At 37.2% G+C, this 20,738-nt stretch overlaps 1 protein-coding gene across 2 annotated transcripts in view; it reads right to left on the reverse strand.

Moving 5' to 3' along the window:
• The window catches only part of galns (galactosamine (N-acetyl)-6-sulfatase), a 75,135-nt gene that overhangs the window by 558 nt on the left and 53,839 nt on the right, over positions 1 to 20,738 (reverse strand). For both annotated transcript variants that reach the window (XM_062033687.1, XM_062033686.1), the window contains exons 12-14: positions 17,721 to 17,842; positions 2,786 to 2,903; positions 1 to 486 (exon numbers count right to left, since the gene is read on the reverse strand). The exon at positions 1 to 486 is cut by the window's left edge and continues 558 nt beyond it. In XM_062033687.1, the coding sequence (XP_061889671.1) occupies positions 400 to 486; positions 2,786 to 2,903; positions 17,721 to 17,842 (327 nt within the window). In that variant the 3' untranslated portion in view covers positions 1 to 399. The remainder of the gene's footprint in view (positions 487 to 2,785; positions 2,904 to 17,720; positions 17,843 to 20,738) is intronic.

Raw genomic sequence — 20,738 nt, forward strand, 5'->3', positions numbered from 1 at the left:
GGTAATACAAGTATTAACTGTACAACGTTGCCATCATCCAACACAAGGCTTGTGTCTTTAATACTCACTTTTAACTCCACGTCGTCATACTGAGAGTTGTTTGGAAGATTTAGGGAAGTAAACATATTTATTTGAATATTTTAATTTGAATAATTCTTGTGCATGTGTGTGCACGTAAAACACACACGTGATTCTCGCAATTATGTACAAAAACATGTAAAAAACAGACTTACCGTATCAGAACACACACTCCATTCATTAATTACTGTATGTTTACTTAGCATGTTCACACGGGTGCGCTGGAGCCTATCCCAGCTGACTTTGACATGATATGATGTTTAATGTAAAACAGTAGCCTATTAAAAAAAATTTAAAAAAAAGTCCATTGCTCATGTGCAGTCAGTGCGGCCATTCGCACTTCCAAGGAGCCGATTTTGGAACTTTGAGACATTTTCCTAACTTCTCACAGCCGGCTGGAGCCCAGTTCTGAAACACAACAACAAGCTCTTATGCATTGTCATGGTTGTATACCGTATAGTTTTTTAAAATTATATACTGTTTTGTCCAATTATTTTCTAGGATAACACATATTTTAAATATTTGTAAGAATTTTAAATGAATATTATTTAAAATGATTATTCATTATTTGTTTTTGTGTACTCCTCCAGCCTGTAAAACTTGTCAAAGTGGTTTAATTGGATTTTAGTTATTATTATTTTTTTTTTTCCATTTTAACTCCTTAAAATACAATTTAAAAAAGTGAAATATCAAATATCAAGAGAATATCAAAATAAATCCATATTTCATTGATATTTTTGAGTGGAGTAGTTCAGCCAATTTGCCAGAAGGGGGCAGTGTTTAGCCACATATGAATCCACCTTTTAACAGAAACAAGGAGCAGTTGACCATCATTGCATATAAACTGTTTTTTTCCCCTATTGAGCAGGGGCGTAAAAAACGTTTGCCACTGAGGGCCTTACACTAAATAATGAAAACATTTTCGGGCCATTTTGATGTTTTTAATTTTTAAAATCATTAAAGCTTCCTTCAATTTTGTTGACTGTTCTCGGTCATAAAAGGTTTAAAAATAAGTCATATATTAAAAACATTTTACTTCCATTACTTAAATATCTACAGATTAACTTTAAATATTTCCGTTGCCATAATTTTTTTGTTTTATATTTTATGCCCTTTTTCCCCCAAAGAAAACCCTAATTTTTTAATAGAAAAAACACAATATGCAATATTTTTCCTTAAACATTTTTCAAAGTGGAATATTTGATGTGAAGTAATTGGAGCCGTAAATATGTAAATAATTCATAACAACATATACATATACATATATACATGCATATATATATATATATATATATATATATATATATATATATATATATATATATATATATATATATATATATATATATATATATATATATATACACACACATATGCATATATATATATACTGTGTATGTATATACATATATATATATATACACATATATATACACAGACATATGCATATATATATATATATATATATATATATATATATACACACATATGCATATATATATACTGTGTGTGTGTATATATATATATGTATATATATATATATATATACACACACATATATGCATACATATACACACATTTGCATATATATATACACATATATGCATATATACACACATATGCGAATATATATATATATATATATATATATATATATATATATATATATATATATATATATATATATATATATATATATATATATATATATATATATTACTATTTTGTATTTATTTGTTTTAAAGAATACATTTTGGGGTTACAACAAACAACTATTATTGGTATTATTACTATCATTATTAATACTGTTGCTTTTATGAATTTTTTGTTTTCCTTTGTTTTTGTTTTAGAAATGTATCTGTACATTATGTCTTCTCAATTGCTTTGTCAATTTCTATCCTAAATTATGTAAAACTGGGATTGGGATGGAGTCACTCTACTTTATTTCATTAGACTGATTAACATATTGTTATTTTTGAAGATAAATGTTAAAAATAAGGCCAACATCGTGCGTATAAATCAGCAGCCAAGAAAAGCGACCTGTAACCTGTTTTTAATTTACATACTAAATAATATATAAAGAGAATCGTGTTGAATTGAAAATGTATTAAACTGTTATTTTAACTGATTTTATTGTAAAGAAACACGAAAATAACCAATTGATTTGGTACTATTAACCCAGCATTGCATTTGAAATGACCCAGCATTTGGGTTGAATATATGACCCATTAAATCAACCCAGCAATGGTTTGGTCCAATCGTTACCCAGCAGCTGGGTTGAAAACTGCCAACATTGGGTAGTTTTCAACCCAGAAGTTCTTAGAGCATATGCCTGTGTCCCCGCCTCCACCCACAGAGACAAAGACCATGGACGACTGTAAAGAGGGTTCACTTTCTTCGCTATAGATAGCTCAAAAAGTGTGACAAAACTCTCAGGAAATGCCAGAAATGGTATATTAAACACGTGATTTCATTTTGGGGCTGTTACGGACCATTGTCTGGATTCAGAACTTGTGTTTTTACGTTTGGAATGGTACAGTCTTCGCTCTCCTAGTTTCTTTACCAATTGGAATTGGTGGACTTTTTCAATCCGAGGTCCAAGCATTTTAAATTGGATATTTTCCCAGCCTTTTTCTTGACCTTCTGAGCTCGAGAAGCACCTTCCACATTGGAAACAGGTCTCAGGGTAGATTACAGGGCAGCCTACCATCACAGCCCCGTCGCACATGTTGAGCTGGGGAACACCTGGTGTGAGCGTCTTCCTGTGCTCCTCCACAACTGGAGAGATGCGGCCCAGAACCTCCTGGTATTCCCCGGTCAAAACACTGTCGACACAAAGCACACAGGAGTCCAACTCAATGCCCTCGGGCCACGTCTACACTATAATTTATTACCACAAAATAATAAAGCAAATTGGAAGTGTTAATCCTGTAAATATACCATTATGTATATATATATTATTAGTTTATTTGAAAAATCTAAAGACTATGTATGTATGGTGGTATGTATAATGCATGAAATGCAGTTAAATGCCAATTGACTAATTTAGAGTTACATTACCTTTTATACCTGATGTTTCAAATTTGATACACATATGTTTCAACACAGTTTTACAATAAAACATATTATGAAATATGAAGTAATGAAAAAAACATTTTCTTATCCTTTTGAAATTTGGCTAACCTGATGTTTCAAATTTGATACACATATTTTTCAACACAGTTTTACAATAACATATATTATGAAATATGAAGTAATTAAAAAATATTTATTTTCGTATCCCTTTGAAATTTGGCAAACCTGATGTTTCAAATTTGACACACACATTTTTCAACACAGTTTTACAATAAAATATATTATGAAATATGAAGTTATTAAAAAATATATGTATTTTCTTATCCTTTTGAATTTTGGCTAACCTGATGTTTCAAATTCGATACACATATTCTTCAACACAGTTATACAAAAAAATATATCATGAAATATGAAGTAATTAAAAAAAAATATATATATATTTTTTCTTATCTCTTTGAAATGTGGCTAACCTGATGTTTCAAATTTGATACACATATTTTTCAACACAGTTTTACAATAAAATATATTATAGAATATGAAGTAATTAAAAACATTGTTTTTTTTTCTTGTCCCTTTGAAATTTGGGTAACTGATGTTTCAAATTTGATACACATTTTTCAACACATTTTTACAATAAAATATATTCTGAAATATGAAGTTATTAAAAAAAAATTGTTTTCTTATCCCTTTGAAATTTGGCTGACTTGATGTTTCAAATTTGGTACACATACTTTTCAACACAGTTTTACAAAAAAATACATTATGAAATATGAAGTTATTAAAAAAAAAAAATATATATATATATATATATATATATACATATATATATATATATATATATATATATACATATATATATATATATATATATATACATATATATATATATATATATATATATATATATATATATATATATATATATATATATATATATATATATATATATATATATATATATATATATATATATATATATATAAAAATGTCCTTATCCCTTTGAAATTTGGCTAAGTTTTTCCTCAAAAATCAGGTGTCTTTTGTTTTTTCTTTGTGGCAATCCTGCAGGGGGGGGCACATTGAGAGAAAAAAATGTGTCTGGGGGGGGCCAATGTGTATGTGTGTAGAAATTATACAGTATGTACACATTTAGCTGTAAAAACCTGCTGTATAGTATGTGTGTTGGGGTCCCTTTTTTTTCAGGAACACTAATACCAAAAGTCACAATGTCTGATAGAATTCTAAAAATCCTCCTTTTTCATTGTCCCATTCACTCTCTGTAAAGCACCAGTTCCATTGGCAGCACATCAGGCACCGAGCATAATACTACCACCACCATGCTTGACGGTAGGAATGGTGGTCCTGGGATTGAAGGCCTAACCTTTTCTTCTCCAAACATTTTGCTGGGTACTGTGGCCAAACAGCTCAATTTTTGTTTCATCTGACATCACATGGACAAAGATAAGACCTTCTGGAGGAAAGCTTTTTTGCAGATTTGGTCACATTTTCAGGATAACCCATAATAAATTCATAAAAGAACCAAACTTCATGAATGTTTTTTGTTGACCAACAAGTATGTGCTCCAATCCCTCTTATCACAAACAAATAAGACTTGTAGAAATGATTGGAAACTATAGACAGCCATGACATTATGTTCTTCACAAGTGTATGTAAAATTTTGACCACGACTGTACATTGACACTTGGAAAAAGGAACATAGCTTTTATGATGTTTGAGGGCCACGAAACATGTTTGCAGGAAGCTAATTAATCAGCACAAGAGCTGTTTACAAGGAATTTAAACGACACACACACACACACACACACACACAGACACACACAAAATGAAAATAAATTCCCTTGATTTGTTGCATCTTTGCAAGTGAAACACTGGTCTTCGTGTAGCATGCATACGCTGTGATAAAACACTGCTGTGATGGCTGAGCTTAACTCATTATATCAAAACGTGTGTGTGTGAGTGTGTGCAGCTTTCAAGCACAATAACACACACGCCGGCACCCTGTGGGAAAAGCCCACTCAGCGGGGGCGACTGTGGACCCCCATCCCCTGTCTCTCAATTACTGCTGTTGGACACCAGTGAGCGCCGCACCTCTGCGCATGATTATATTCAGTGTGTAAAACACCGGGCCCCTGAAGGCTTTCAAAGGAACGCTGCTCTCAATAGGACCTGTAGGGTTAATGGGCCGCGCATGTGTGTGTGTGTGTCGTCTGGTGGCGTGACACACAGATAGACAAATATCAGCAGTGCAATTACACCCCTGATACACTCGCCGCCAGCACCTGTGCCAGCCCCTCCGTCCTCCCGTCGCTGCAAGCCCTGCCTTCTGATTGGCCCCCAGGGACCGTGTGCATGCGTGTGGGGTGAAGTGTCAATTAGAGTAATAACCCCGGGCCCTGTCCAGCGCACACCTACCCTCCCCACCCCGGGTCTCCCACAGGGCGGCGAGGCTTCCTCCATCAGCCGGCACCTGCTCCCCCGTGCTCCATCCCCTCAGCTTTTGCTTCCCTCCAGAATTAGACCAGCGCAATTAGTCTCTCTCTCTCCATCAGCTAGCGACTGTGGGGAAAAACTTGATTACACTTTTTCTTTTTTAAATAATAAAAAAAAATACGCGGATGAAATTCGCCGTGGTTACCCGAAATGACAAATTCCGCCGCTCCCGATTTTCATCGGCGCGCCTTTTTCATTTCCCTGCTCGCGATCCACTCCGTGATAAGCCACAGATGCAGCGATTTAATACAAGCCAGCAGGCACAAGACATTGATACAATGTTGATTATACGTACACGTCCTTTAAAAATGACTTTGAAACAACGTTGCAAAAATAGTTGTATTTGTAAATTGAGACAACGTTGATGTCCACGTTGTTGGTTGGGAAATGACCAAATTTCAATGGTCAAATCAACGTCACAACCTGACATTGAATAAACGTCATCAAAAAGTATGTTGTATTTGTGTTGTAGAATTTTGGTTGGGACAATGACCAAAATTCAATGGTCAAATCAACGTCACAATCTGACATTGAATAAATGTTAAAAGGTATGTTGTTTCAATGTTGTATTTGTGTTGTAAAATATTGGTTGGAAAATGACCAATTTTCAATGGTCAAATCAACGTCACAACCTGACATTGAATAAACGTCATCAAAAAGTATGTTGTTTCAATGTTGTATTTGTGTTGTAGAATTTTGGTTGGGAAATGACCAAAATTCAATGGTCAAATCAACGTCACAATCTAACATTGAATAAACCTTGTTAAAAAGTATGTTGTTTCAACCTTGTATTTGTGTTGTAAAATATCGGTTGGAAAATGACCAAATTTCAATGGTCAAATTAACATCACAACCTGACATTGAATAAACGTCACCAAAAAGCATGTTGTTTCAACGTTGTGTTTGTGTTGTAGAATTTTGGTTGGGAAATGACCAAAATTCAATGGTCAAATCAACGTCACAACCTCACATTGAATAAACGTCAAAAAGTTTGTTGTTTTAACGTTGTATTTGGGTTTTGTAATTTTGGTTGGGAAATGACCAAAATGCAATGGTCAAATCAACGTCACAACCTCACATTGAATAAACGTTGTCACAAAGTTTGTGGTTTCAATGTTGTATTTGTGTGGTAGAATTTTGGTTGGGAAATGACAAAATTTCAATGGTCGAATCTATGTCAGAACCCAACATTGATTAAACGTTGTCAAAAAGCATGTTGTTTCAATGTTGTATTTGTGTTGTAGAATTTTGGTTGGGAAATTACTAAATTTCAATGGTCAAATCAACGTCACAACCTGACATTGAATAAACGTCATCAAAAAGTATGTTGTATTTGTGTTGTAGAATTTTGGTCGGGAAAATGACCAAAATTCAATGGTCAAATCAACGTCACAATCTGACATTGAATAAATGTTAAAAGGTATGTTGTTTCAATGTTGTATTTGTGTTGTAAAATATTGGTTGGAAAATGACCCATTTTCAATGGTCAAATCAACGTCACAACCTGACATTGAACAAACTTCGTCAAAAAGCATGTTGTTTCAACGTTGTATTTATGTTGTAGAATTTTGGTCGGGAAATGACCAAAATTCAATGGTCAAATCAACGTCACAATCTAACATTGAATAAACCTTGTTAAAAAGTATGTTGTTTCAACCTTGTATTTGTGTTGTAAAATATCGGTTGGAAAATGACCAAATTTCAATGGTCAAATTAACATCACAACCTGACATTGAATAAACGTCATCAAAAAGCATGTTGTTTCAACGTTGTGTTTGTGTTGTAGAATTTTGGTTGGGAAATGACCAAAATTCAATGGTCAAATCAACGTCACAACCTCACATTGAATAAACGTTGTCAAAAAGTTTGTTGTTTTAACGTTGTATTTGGGTTTTGGAATTTTGGTTGGGAAATGACCAAAATGCAATGGTCAAATCAACGTCACAACCTCACATTGAATAAACGTTGTCACAAAGTTTGTGGTTTCAATGTGGTATTTGTGTGGTAGAATTTTGGTTGGGAAATGACAAAATTTCAATGGTCGAATCTATGTCAGAACCCAACATTGATTAAACGTTGTCAAAAAGCATGTTGTTTCAATGTTGTATTTGTGTTGTAGAATTTTGGTTGGGAAATTACTAAATTTTAATGGTCAAATCAACGTCATAACCTGACATTGAATAATGTTGTATTTGTGTAGTAGAATTTTGGTTCGGAAATGACCATTGAATTTTGGTTATTTCCCAACCAATATTTTACAACATAAATACAACATACTTTTTGACAACGTTTATTCAACGTCAGGTTGTGACGTTGATTTGACCATTGAAATGTGGTTATTTCCCAACCAAAATTCTACAACACAAATACAACGTTGAAACAACATGCTTTTAGACGACGTTTAATCAATGCTGGGTTCTGACGGTGATTTGACCATTGAAATTTGGTCATTTCCCAACCAATATATTCCAACACAAATACAACGTTGAAACAACATGCTTTTTGACAACGTTTTTTCAATGTCAGGTTGTGACGCTGATTTGACCGTTGAATTTTGGTAATTTCCCAACCAATATTTTACAACACGCTTTTTGACAACGTTTAATCAATATTGGGTTCTGACGTAGATTTGACAATTTAAGTTTGATAATTTTCCAACCAAAGTTCTACAACACAAATACAACATTGAAACAACATACTTTTTGACGACGTTTTTTCAATGTTAGGTTGTGGCGTTGATTCAACCATTGAATTTTGGTCATTTCCCAACTACTTTATTCCAACACAAATAAAAGGTTGAAACACCATACTTGTTTACGACGTTTATTCAATGTCAGGTTGTGACATTGATTTGATCATTCAAAATTTGGTCATTTCCCAACCCAATTTCTACAACACAAAAACAACGTTGAAACAACATACCTTTTAACGACATTTATTCAATGTCAGGTTGTGACGTTGATTTGATCATTCAAAATTTGGTCATTTCCCAACCAAATTTCTACAACACAAAAACAACGTTGAAACAACATACCTTTTAACGACATTTATTCAATGTCAGGTTGTGACGTTGATTTGATCATTCAAAATTTGGTCATTTCCCAACCAAATTTCTACAACACAAAAACAACGTTGAAACAACATACCTTTTAACGACATGTATTCAATGTCAGGTTGTGACGTTGATTTGACCATTGAATTTTGGTCATTTCCCAACTAAAATACAAACACAAATACAACGTTGAAACAACATGTTTATTGACAACGTTTATTCAATGTAAGGTTGTGACGTTGATTTTACCATTGAATTTTGGTCATTCAAAATTTAACAACACAAATACAACGTTGAAACAACATACTTTTTGACGACGTTTATTCAATGTCAGGTTGTGGCGTTGATTTGACCATTGAATTTTGGTCATTTCCCAACCAAAATTCTACAACACAAATACAACGTTGAAACAACATACTTTTTGACGACGTTTATTCAATGTCAGGTTGTGGCGGTGATTTGACCATTGAATTTTGGTCATTTCCCAACCAAAATTCTACAACACAAATACAACGTTGAAACAACATGCTTTTAGACGACGTTTCATCAATGCTGGGTTCTGACGGGGATTTGACCATTGAAATTTGGTCATTTCCCAACCAATATATTACAACATAAATACAACATGCTTTTTGACAACGTTTAATCAATGTTGGATTCTGACGTTGATTTGACCATTGCAATTTGGTCATTTCCCAACCAATATATTACAACATAAATACAACATACTTTTTGACAACGTTTATTCAATGTCAGGTTTTGTCGTTGATTTGACCATTGAAATGTGGTTATTTCCTAACCAAAATTCTACAACACAAATACAACATTGAAACAACATGCTTTTTGACGATGTTTATTCAATGTCAGGTTGTGACGTTGATTTGACCATTGAATTTTGGTCATTTCCCAACCAAAATTCTACAACACAAATACAACGTTGAAACAACATGCTTTTTGACGACGTTTATTCAATGTCAGGTTGTATTTGTGAAGTAGAATTTTTGTTGGGAAATGACCAAAATTCAATGGTCAAATCAACGTCACAACCTGGCATTGATTAAACAACGTCAAAAAGCATGTTTCATCGTTGTATTTGTGTAGTAGAATTTTGGTCGAGAAATGACCAAAATTTAATGTTCAAATCAACGTCAGAACCCAACATTGATTAAAAGTCGTCAAAAAGCATGTTGTTTCAACGTTGTTTTTGTGTTCTAGAATTTTGGTTGGGAAAATGAATATAATTCAACGGTCAAATCAATGTCACAACCTGACATTGAATAATGTTGTATTTGTGTAGTAGAATTTTGGTTTGGAAATGACCATTGAATTTTGGTCATTTGTGGCCCAAACCAATATTATACACCACAAATACTACGTGCTTTTTGACAACGTTTAATCAATGTTGGATTCTGACGTTGATTTGACCATTGAAATTTGGTCATTTCCCAACCAATATATTACAACATAAATACAACATACTTTTTGACAACGTTTATTCAATGTCAGGTTTTGTCATTGATTTGACCATTGAAATGTGGTTATTTCCTAACCAAAATTCTACAACACAAATACAACATTGAAACAACATGCTTTTTGACGACGTTTATTCAATGTCAGGTTGTGACGTTGATTTGACCATTGAATTTTGGTCATTTCCCAACCAATATTCTACAACACAAATACAACGTTGAAACAACATGCTTTTTGACAACGTTTATTCAATGTCAGGTTGTATTTGTGTAGTAGAGTTTTGCTTGGGAAATGACCAAAATTCAGTGGTCAAGTCAACGTCAGAACCCAACATCAATTAAAAGTCGTCAAAAAGTATGTTTTGTCAACGTTGTTTTTGTGTTGTAGAATTTTGGTTGGGAAATTAATAAAATTAAATGGTCAAATCAATGTCACAACTTGACATTGAATAATGTTGTATTTGTGTTGTAGAATTTTGGTTCGGAAATGACCATTGAATTTTGGTCATTTCCCCACCAATATTTTACAACACAAATACAACGTTGAAACAACATGCTTTTTGACAACGTTTAATCAATGTTGGGTTCTGACGTTAATTTGACCATTGAAATTTGGTCATTTCCCAACCAATATATTACAAGATAAATACATTGTTGAAACAACATACTTTTTGACGACGTTTATTTAATGTCAGGTTGTGACGTTGATTTGACCATTGAATTTTGGTAATTTCCCAACCAAAATTCTACAACACAAATACAACGTTGAAACAACATGCTTTTAGACGACGTTTAATCAATGCTGGGTTCTGACGGTGATTTGACCATTGAAATTTGGTCATTTCCCTACCAATATATTCCAACACAAATACAACGTTGAAACAACATGCTTTTTGACCACGTTTAATCAATGTTGGGTTCTGACGTTAATTTGACCATTGAAATTTGGTCATTTCCCAACCAATATGTTACAACATAAATACAACATACTTTTTGACAACGTTTATTCAATGTCAGGTTTTGTCGTTGATTTGACCATTGAAATGTGGTTATTTCCTAACTAAAATTCTACAACACAAATACAACATTGAAACAACATGCTTTTTGACTACGTTTATTCAATGTCAGGATGTGACGTTGATTTGACCATTGAATTTTAGTCATTTCCCAACCAATATTCTACAACACAAATACAACATAGAAACAACATGCTTTTTGACGACGTGTATTCAATGTCAGGTTGTATTTGTGTAGTAGAATTTTGGTTGGGAAATGACCAAAATTCAGTGGTCAAGTCAACGTCAGAACCCAACATTATTTAAAAGTCGTCAAAAAGTATGTTTTGTCAACGTTGTTTTTGTGTTGTAGAATTTTGGTTGGGAAATTAATAAAATTCAATGGTCAAATCAATGTCACAACTTGACATTGAATAATGTTGTATTTGTGTTGTAGAATTTTGGTTCGGAAATGACCATTGAATTTTGGTCATTTCCCAACCAATATTTTACAACACAAATACAACGTTGAAACAACATGCTTTTTGACAACGTTTAATCAATGTTGGGTTCTGACGTTAATTTGACCATTGAAATTTGGTCATTTCCCAACCAATATATTACAACATAAATACATCGTTGAAACAACATACTTTTTGACAACGTTTATTTAATGTCAGGTTGTGACGTTGATTTGACCATTGAATTTTGGTAATTTCCCAACCAAAATTCTACAACACAAATACAACGTTGAAACAACATGCTTTTAGACGACGTTTAATCAATGCTGGGTTCTGACGGTGATTTGACCATTGAAATTTGGTCATTTCCCTACCAATATATTCCAACACAAATACAACGTTGAAACAACATGCTTTTTGACGACGTTTAATCAATGTTGGGTTCTGACGTTGGTTTGACCATTAAATTTTGGTCATTTCCCAACCAATATATTACAACATAAATACAACATACTTTTTGACGTTTATTCAATGTCAGGTTTTGTCGTTGATTTGACCATTGAAATGTGGTTATTTCCTAACCAAAATGCTACAACACAAATACAGCGTTGAAACAACATGCTTTTTGACGACGTTTATTCAATGTCAGGTTGTATTTGTGTCGTAGAATTTTGGTTGGGAAATGACCAACATTCAATGGTCAAATCAACGTCAGAACCCAATATTGATTAAACGTCGTCAAAAAGCATGCTGTTTCAACATTACAACCTAATTCAACAAGTTCTCAGCGTTGTCTTAATGTCCCGTGCCTGCCGGGAAGCATGCGAGTGTCGCGTTTCCTCAAAGTTACCCGCTGTCGTCGTCCACGCGCCGGTAATCGCGTCGGGCGAAAGCCGCGCGTGGAAATCTAATTATATCGTTTGTTTGCGCCTCTTGTGCACAAAACAAATAATGAAAAGCCACCGTCGGCGCAGCTCATTAGCATGACTATAACCCTTAGCTTGCTGGTGCACGGGCAAACTGCAGAATAATAAGCAGGCTGTATGCAAATGGACTTCTTTTGATTTATAATTTATGGCACCCAAGGGGGCGTAGGGGCATTGCTCAGGTGTGTCGCCATGCCGATTACTGATTCATAACACTATTTCTGGTACACACACACACACGAGAACACAGTGGCAGACGGTGGGGGAATTGAGGAGACAATCGAATGCATCTGTCCTGCCTAACCCCTCCCTCTACCTCACGGTCCTCCCCGCCCCCTGTTCCTCTCCTCCCCAGTGGAATTGGAGCACTTGGGTGAGGACTATTGATTGGGGACGCGGGAGCTTGGTGGTAAGCAGCAGATGAGGCCTACAGCGTCGCGTAGGAAGAGCGGAAAAAAAGGTCCGACTCAACCTCGTGTCGGACCACCAAATAACGCGCGTCGAGGGCCTCCGGAGGAAAAACCGTGTCGTCTCCCTCAATTGTGTGATTACACGTTGCGGCGTGCATGTTTTTGTGTGCACTTGAGTCGCGCGAACAGGCGTGCTGACAGGCGCTGCATCATCTTAAGTGGCTCTTTAGGCGCGGGCGGAGATTAATGGCGGCCAGGCAAACCGGTCCAGCTGGGGGAGCAAGGAGCAGGCGTGTGTACGCGCGAGGGCGGAGGAGAACGCTCCCAGTGGACGGCGAGGATAAGCGATGGAAGCTTTAGCGAAAATAGTTAGCAGTGGGGGCGGATTGACGAGGGATGGGTGCCGATTCACGTCAAATCAAACGGTGCCATGTTTAGATACCTTTGATGCGCGTAAAGTCATATCGGCTCAAGCACTTGGCTGGGAAACAAGCAGTCGAGGTAATGTTACGATTTTCCATGCACGAAAAAGATGCTCAAAAGTACAGTAGGGCTTCACGTTTTTGATTTGCATTGGATTTGCCACAGACATGCTATGGAATTAGTATTAGCAATTTTATATAGATGGATGGATGGATAGATGGATGGACAGATGGACAGAGAGATAGATAGATAGATAGATAGATAGATAGATAGATAGATAGATAGATAGATAGATAGATAGATAGATAGATAGATAGATAGATAGATAGATAGATAGATAGATAGATAGATAGATAGATAGATATTTACGTGGACCCCGACCTAAACAAGTTGAAAAACTTATTCGGGTGTTACCATTTAGTGGTCAATTGTACGGAATATGTACTGCACTATGCAATCTACTAATAAAAGTTTCAATCAATAGATAGATAGATAGAAAGATAGATGCATATACAAACTGTTTAAGAGTTATTTCTCTATTCATAGCCATGTTTGGAGCAGCTAGTACTTTTCCTTTGTATATTCTACCAGTTTCTCTTGTCTTCAGAGGTCTGTTAAGTGTCTTAAACCATTGGAATGTGAATACAACCCCCAGTTATTCCTTATCAGTGTTGCGAGAGGGAGAGGTGGGGGCTTTCTTTGTGTGCAAGAAGTGGGCTCTTCCATTTGAATGTCAGATCAACTAGAGTAGCCGATATGAATGTATTGGTTAAGCTGATCTCCTGAAATTTCAGTAAAACTTGATAATATTCCTATTCTGTCTTGATGGTCCTTCTTACTCAGCATATATGTCATCGAAAGAACTTGGGATTGACCAGCACCTTAGATTCCCTGGGAGGAAGAGCTGGTCGACGCAACAATAGATAGATGGATGGATGGATGGATGGATGGATGGATGGATGGATGGATGGATGGATGGATGGATGGATAGATAGATAGATAGATAGATAGTACTTTATTGATTCCTTCAGGAAAATTAAATATGGCGATGTATAAAATAGTTGGTAACGAAAACTACAGCAAAGATGCAAGTTACAATCAACAATTTAACAGCTGGTGTGTAATAAGTACAAAACATAGTTTAAATACTTTGCAGGGCTCAGCAGAAAATAAGACTGGCACGTTCAACTTAATGGCAAAGACTACTTCCGAAGTATGGCAACACGCTACTGCCAGCCAACGCCTTGGAATTACAAGTGCATGCAACGTTTGTTATATAATACTCGCAAATGAGACGCAAACGCGTAAGAAAACAAGGTAACAACTGGACAGCACAACTCAGTGTTAAATGCTATATTAATAAAACAAGAGATTTTATTATTAGAAAATTAACATTTATTATTCTTCAAAAGTATTGAGCGGATTCTGTCAGACTGTAATGTTGCAATTTCCCATGCTACCAAAGCAAGTTTGCCTGATAGAACACACTTAGCAGTAAGACGTTGCTTTTGAAAATGCCCAAGCTTGATGCTAATTTACATTGGATTTGCCATAGACATGCTACGGGTTAGCATTAGCAATTTTACATGGCAATTTCAACACCTCCAAATTTGGTCATGGAAAGTACAACGAAGAGGCACGTTACAATCAAACGGCTGGTGAGTAATAAATACAACACTTATAGTTTCAATACTTTGTAGGGCTCAACACAAGAAAAGACTAGCACAATCAACTTAATGGCAAAGACTACTTCCTAAGTATGGCAACACACTACTGCCAGCTAACGCCTTGGAATTGCAACTGCAGGCAACGTTTACTATACAATACTTGCAAATGAGAGATGTAAGAAAACATGATAAAAACTGGACAACATAACTGTGTTAAATGCTATATTAATAAAGCAATAGATTTTATTATTAGAAAATTAACATTCATTCTTCTTCAAATGTACCAGCAATTGAGCGGATTCAGACTGTAATGTTGCAATTTCCCATGCTACCAGAGCAAGTTTGCCTGATAGAAAACACTTGAACGCACACAGTAAGACTCCGCTTTTTCAAAATGCCCAAGCTTGATGCTAATTTACATTGGATTTGCCATGGACATTGCTACGGATTAGCAGTAGCAATTTTAAATGGCAATTTCAACACCTCCAAATTTGAAAACTACGACGACGAGGTACGTTACAATCAAAATGCTGGTGAGTAATACCGGTAAATACAAAACTTATAGTTTAAAGGCCTACTGAAACCCACTACTACCGACCACGCAGGCTGATAGTTTATATATCAATGATGAAATCTTAACATTGCAACACATGCCAATACGGCCGGGTTAACTTATAAAGTGCAATTTTAAATTTCCCGCCACACTTCCGGTTGAAAACGTCTAGATATGATGACGTATGCGCTTGACGTAAACGGTTGATACGGAAGTATTGGTACCCCATTGAATACAATAAAAAAAAGCTCTGTTTTCATCTCAAAATTCCACAGTATTCTGGACATCTGTGTTGGTGAATCTTTTGCAATTTGTTTAATGAACAATGGAGACTGCAAAGAAGAAAGTTGTAGGTGGGATCGGTGTATTAGCGGCGGACTACCGCAACACAGCCAAGAGGACAGAGATGGATAGCAGACGCGCTAGCCGCCGAACTCACCTTAACTTCCTCCGTCTCGTCGACCGCATCTGTGATCGGGTGAAGTCCTTCGTCGCACCGTTGATCGCTGGAACGCAGGTGAGCACGGGTGTTGATGAGCAGATGAGGGCTGGCTGGCGTAGGTGGATAGCTAATGTTTTTTGCATAGCTCTGTGAGGTCCGGTTGCTAAGTTAGCTTCAATGGCGTCATTAGCAACAGCATTGTTAACCTTCACCAGGCTGGAAAGCATTAACCGTGTATTTACATGTCCATGGTTTAATAGTATTGTTGATCTTCTGTCTATCCTTCCAGTCAGGGATTTATTTCTTTTGTTTCTATATGCAGTTAAGCACGATGCTATCACGTTAGCTCCGTAGCTAAAGTGTTTCGTCGATGTATTGTCGTGGAGATAAAAGTCACTGTGAATGTCCATTTTGCGTTCTCCACTCTCATTTTCAAGAGGATATAGTATCCGAGGTGGTTTAAAATACAAATCCGTGATCCACAATAGAAAAAGGAGAGAATGTGGAATCCAATGAGCCAGCTTGTACCTAAGTTACGGTCAGAGCGAAAAAAGATATGTCTTGCACTGCATTTTAGTCCTTCACTCTAACGTTCCTCATCCACAAATCTTTCATCCTCGCTCAAATTAATGGGGTAATCGCCGCTTTCTCTGTGCGAATCGCTCTAGCTGCATTGAAAACAATAGGAAAATGTGAGGAGCCTTTCAACTGACTACGTCACGCTACTTTCGGTAGGGGCAAGGCTTTATTTTTTTATCAGATACCAAAAGTTGCGATCTTTATCGTCGTTGTTCTCTACTAAATCCTTTCAGCAAAAATATGGCAATATCGCGAAATGATCAAGTATGACACATAGAATGGATCTGCTATCCCCGTCTAAATAAAAAAAATTCATTTCAGTAGGCCTTTAAATACTTTGTAGGGCTCAACACAAGAAAAGACTGGCACATTCAACTTAATGGCAAAGACTACTTCATAAGTAGGGCGACACAGTATATATATATATATATAAGTACCTAAATAGTTACTTTTCACAGTAACACATTACTTTTTGGTGTAAGTAACTGAGTTAGTAACTGAGTTACTTTTGAAATAAAGTAACTAGTAACTGTAACTAGTTACTGGTTTTCAGTAACTAACCCAACACTGCCTAATACACAACAAATTGAATTTAATCAAGTGGAATCTTTGATTGATGAAGAGGTGCCCCGAGTCTAGTCCGTCTATAACGTATTTACGCCCTCATTCAGTCTTCTTGTTGGGAGCCTCGCTCTCCTCTGAGCTGCAGCCAAAAGACACAACACCTTATTAAACAGCACTCGCTCTGGATCTGGGCCTGAACAATTTATCCTGCAATTTTAACCGGCGGCGGCAGTGTAAGGGAGGGCTGAATGTGGCACGGCGATCTTTAAGGAGGCTGTTTGCAATCACAAAAGACAAGGGTGCAATCAGGCGCACTCCCACTGAGCGGATCAATCGGTGGCCTTCGTATTTCTGCCGCCGAGTCCGCATCGATCTCATCAGCAGTCCGTGCAAGCGGCAGTAAACTGTCCTCCTCTTCTCGCCTCGTTTTCCCGCCGCGCTCTTTTTTTTTTTTTTCTTCTTTGTTTGGTTTATCGCCCTCGTTCACTCTACTTGCAAATGCCAGACCGACTGACCTGATAGGGAACTTCTCCCCAGGATCCCGGCCCAGGTGGAAAATGAGAGGCTGCATGGTGTGCTCCGTCTGCTCGTGTGTGGTCACGCCCAGCACCTCCTGACCTGGACAGAAGTTCACACCCTGGAAGAGAACAGACAGATTTTACTGTTGTTGTTTTTTTTTTTTACCACACAATAAACATTATCTTATTAGTCTTATCATCAAAGATGCCCAAACCTTTTCGACTGATTTTTCACCTTCAAAAACAGTACAATTTACATATTTTTTTCTAAAAACTAACAATTTTGTGTGAATCCCTGTCTCCTCAACGACACCTGGAAGTCGAACTTTGCTTGCATAGCATGCAGAACGACCCCGGGCCAATGAACACAACACCACTACACCCAAAGACAATGGGCATATTCACAAACACACTCCCCACCTCCACCCCACGCCTTCACCACCGCTTGATTCCCCTTCGGGGTGATGGACGGCTGAGTAGCGCTTTAAAGCAGCAGGCCGGCCTCCAGGGCCCCAACCCCCCCACCCTGTTGCGAGTTGTTGTGGTTATATGTAACGTGCAATGTTCCCTCTAATTTTTCATGTGTGTGAGCAAACTCAAAAACTCCCTGAGCATTCAGTGGAGCCCATGTGAGCAACATCAGACGTGCACACTGTGGCTACACCAGCAGCACACCTGTCCCAAACCTGACTAAATAACAAGTTCAATCTCCATCCATCCATTCATTTTCTACCCCTTGTCCCTTTCGGGGTCACTGGAGCCTATCTCAGCTGCATTCGGGCGGAAGGCGGGGTACACCCTGGACAAGTCCCCACCTCATCGCAGGGCCAACACTGATAGACATACAACATTCTCTTATTATTATAATCAAATGACAGCAGTCATTTCCATTTCTAATGTAAGTGTTTAGGCCCACTTACAATGACAATAATAACACATATTGTTTTTCATGAACTGTGTACTTGTATTGTTTGTCTGGCTGGAGGTCCTGCTTTGGAAATAATCCGTACCCCTTTCAGACATTGCATTTAGTTGCCATTAAAACATTCACATGTTGCACAATGAGATGTAAGCAGGGGATCATGTGTACATTCTTGCAACTTCCTGTTTGTAAAAAATATATTTTTATTAGTATTTATTTAATATACTAACAGCATTTCATGATTAATATTTATAAATTAAGATTCCTAATAAATGACACTAGAATAAGGACACATTTGATTGGTAAATCATAGTGTAACGACCTGGAATGACATGTTATGTGTGGTGTTGGAGTTGTCCGACTTTTTGTGTGGCTGTAAACGCATCACTGGCTAAGTGCTACATGTGCATGTGTTGGCGCAAGTGAGAAAGAGCGAGCGGCTGCTGTTGATATAACAAAGTTGCTTTTGGTCTGGTTTGTACAGCAGAAAATGACCAGTTTTGCTAGATATATTTTTTTTTACTAATGTCTTGGTGATGTGTTTATGGCCGACAATAAAGAGTTTTGCTCAGTAAAGTGATGGATGGAATTCATGTCCTCAAAGCGTCTCGACAGACGTATTTGTATTTGCACTATGTTCTTCAGCATCCGCTGACCCCTCTCTGTCAGTTTATGTGGAATACAACTTGGTGGCTGAGTTGCTGTTGTTCCCAAACTCTTAAAATGTTCTTATAATAAAGCCGACAGTTGACTTTGGAATATTTAGGAGCGAGGACATTTCATGACTGGATTTGTTGCACAGGTGGCAGCATCCTATGACAGTTCCACGCTTGAAATCACTGAGAGCGGCCCATTCTTTCACAAATGTTTGTAGAAACAGTCTCCATGCCCAAGTGCTTGATTTTATACACCAAGTGATTAGGACACCTGATTCTCATCATTTGGATGGGTGGCCAAATACTTTTGGCAATAAAGTGTACCTGACAAAAACAAAGGTCATACATACACAGGTCCTTTTTAAACGTGCATAACCATGTTTACCAATTGAGACGCTCCACACATTCGGAACGATATCAGACCCCGGGGTCAAAGTTCACAGTTGTTTCCAAAGACCCTATTGAACATACCCACGGTGTTAGTGTTGCTTTTCAAAGAGGTGCAAATGTTAGTATGTCTTTCTTGTGACACCTTCATCTCTTCGGGCTGCACTTTGGTGGGCATCATGATTGGGTCTCACACACACACACACACACACACACTCCTCCAGAACCCCCTGGAGATCCGCCTCCTTCTTCTTCAAAAAAAAAAACCACACATACTTTTCGGCGAGCATAAGTAAAATTGAAAAAGCTTTCATGTGTAAGGCACAGTTCCTGCCCCCCTCTGAGACGGCCCAGCCGAACACCTCCAAATACATATTGAAGAGAGCGACGGCGAAAGATAGATACCCGCTGCCCCGCAGAGGCTCGTCTGATCCCGACTACCGCCGCCGCCGACTTTGAAAGCAGACGACTTAGAAATGCAGAAAAGAAGGAGAGAGAGAGGGGGGGGGGGGGGAGAGATCATCCCAGCGGAGAGAGAAGAGAGAGGCCTGGTGCGTGCATCTCTTTGCTTCTTGGAGCCGACACATGAGAGCGAGGACCCCGCGTCTCCCAGGACATGAATGATATGAAGGGCCGAGAGGATGACTTCAAACCCAAGCACAGCTCAGCTGCAGGAGCACACGACGTAACGCTGCGGAAAAAAAGACGAAAGGAATATGACGAGTGTCAAAAGATTATATGTCCGGGTTTCTAAACATTCTTGGCCTTCACCTTCCAGAATGAACTAATCCAGTTTTTTCTCAACCAACAGGCTTATTGTTGGGCCGCCAAAAAATGTATGTTTCTCAGTACGTATGTAATACACGTTTCCACCACTTGTGGCAGTAATGACAATGTCAAACAAACAAAGCAGCACTAGGTAACTTTTCAACCTTCATTAAATATCTTCATAACATTTGGGACGATACATCGAGTTACAACTAGTTTAATGACACCTGTGTCATGGCCTGAGGGGGTCTGTATCGCTCTCACTGGCACTTAGCAACCTTA

Source organism: Entelurus aequoreus, linkage group LG02, assembly GCF_033978785.1.
Source record: "Entelurus aequoreus isolate RoL-2023_Sb linkage group LG02, RoL_Eaeq_v1.1, whole genome shotgun sequence".
NCBI lineage: Eukaryota > Metazoa > Chordata > Actinopteri > Syngnathiformes > Syngnathidae > Entelurus > Entelurus aequoreus.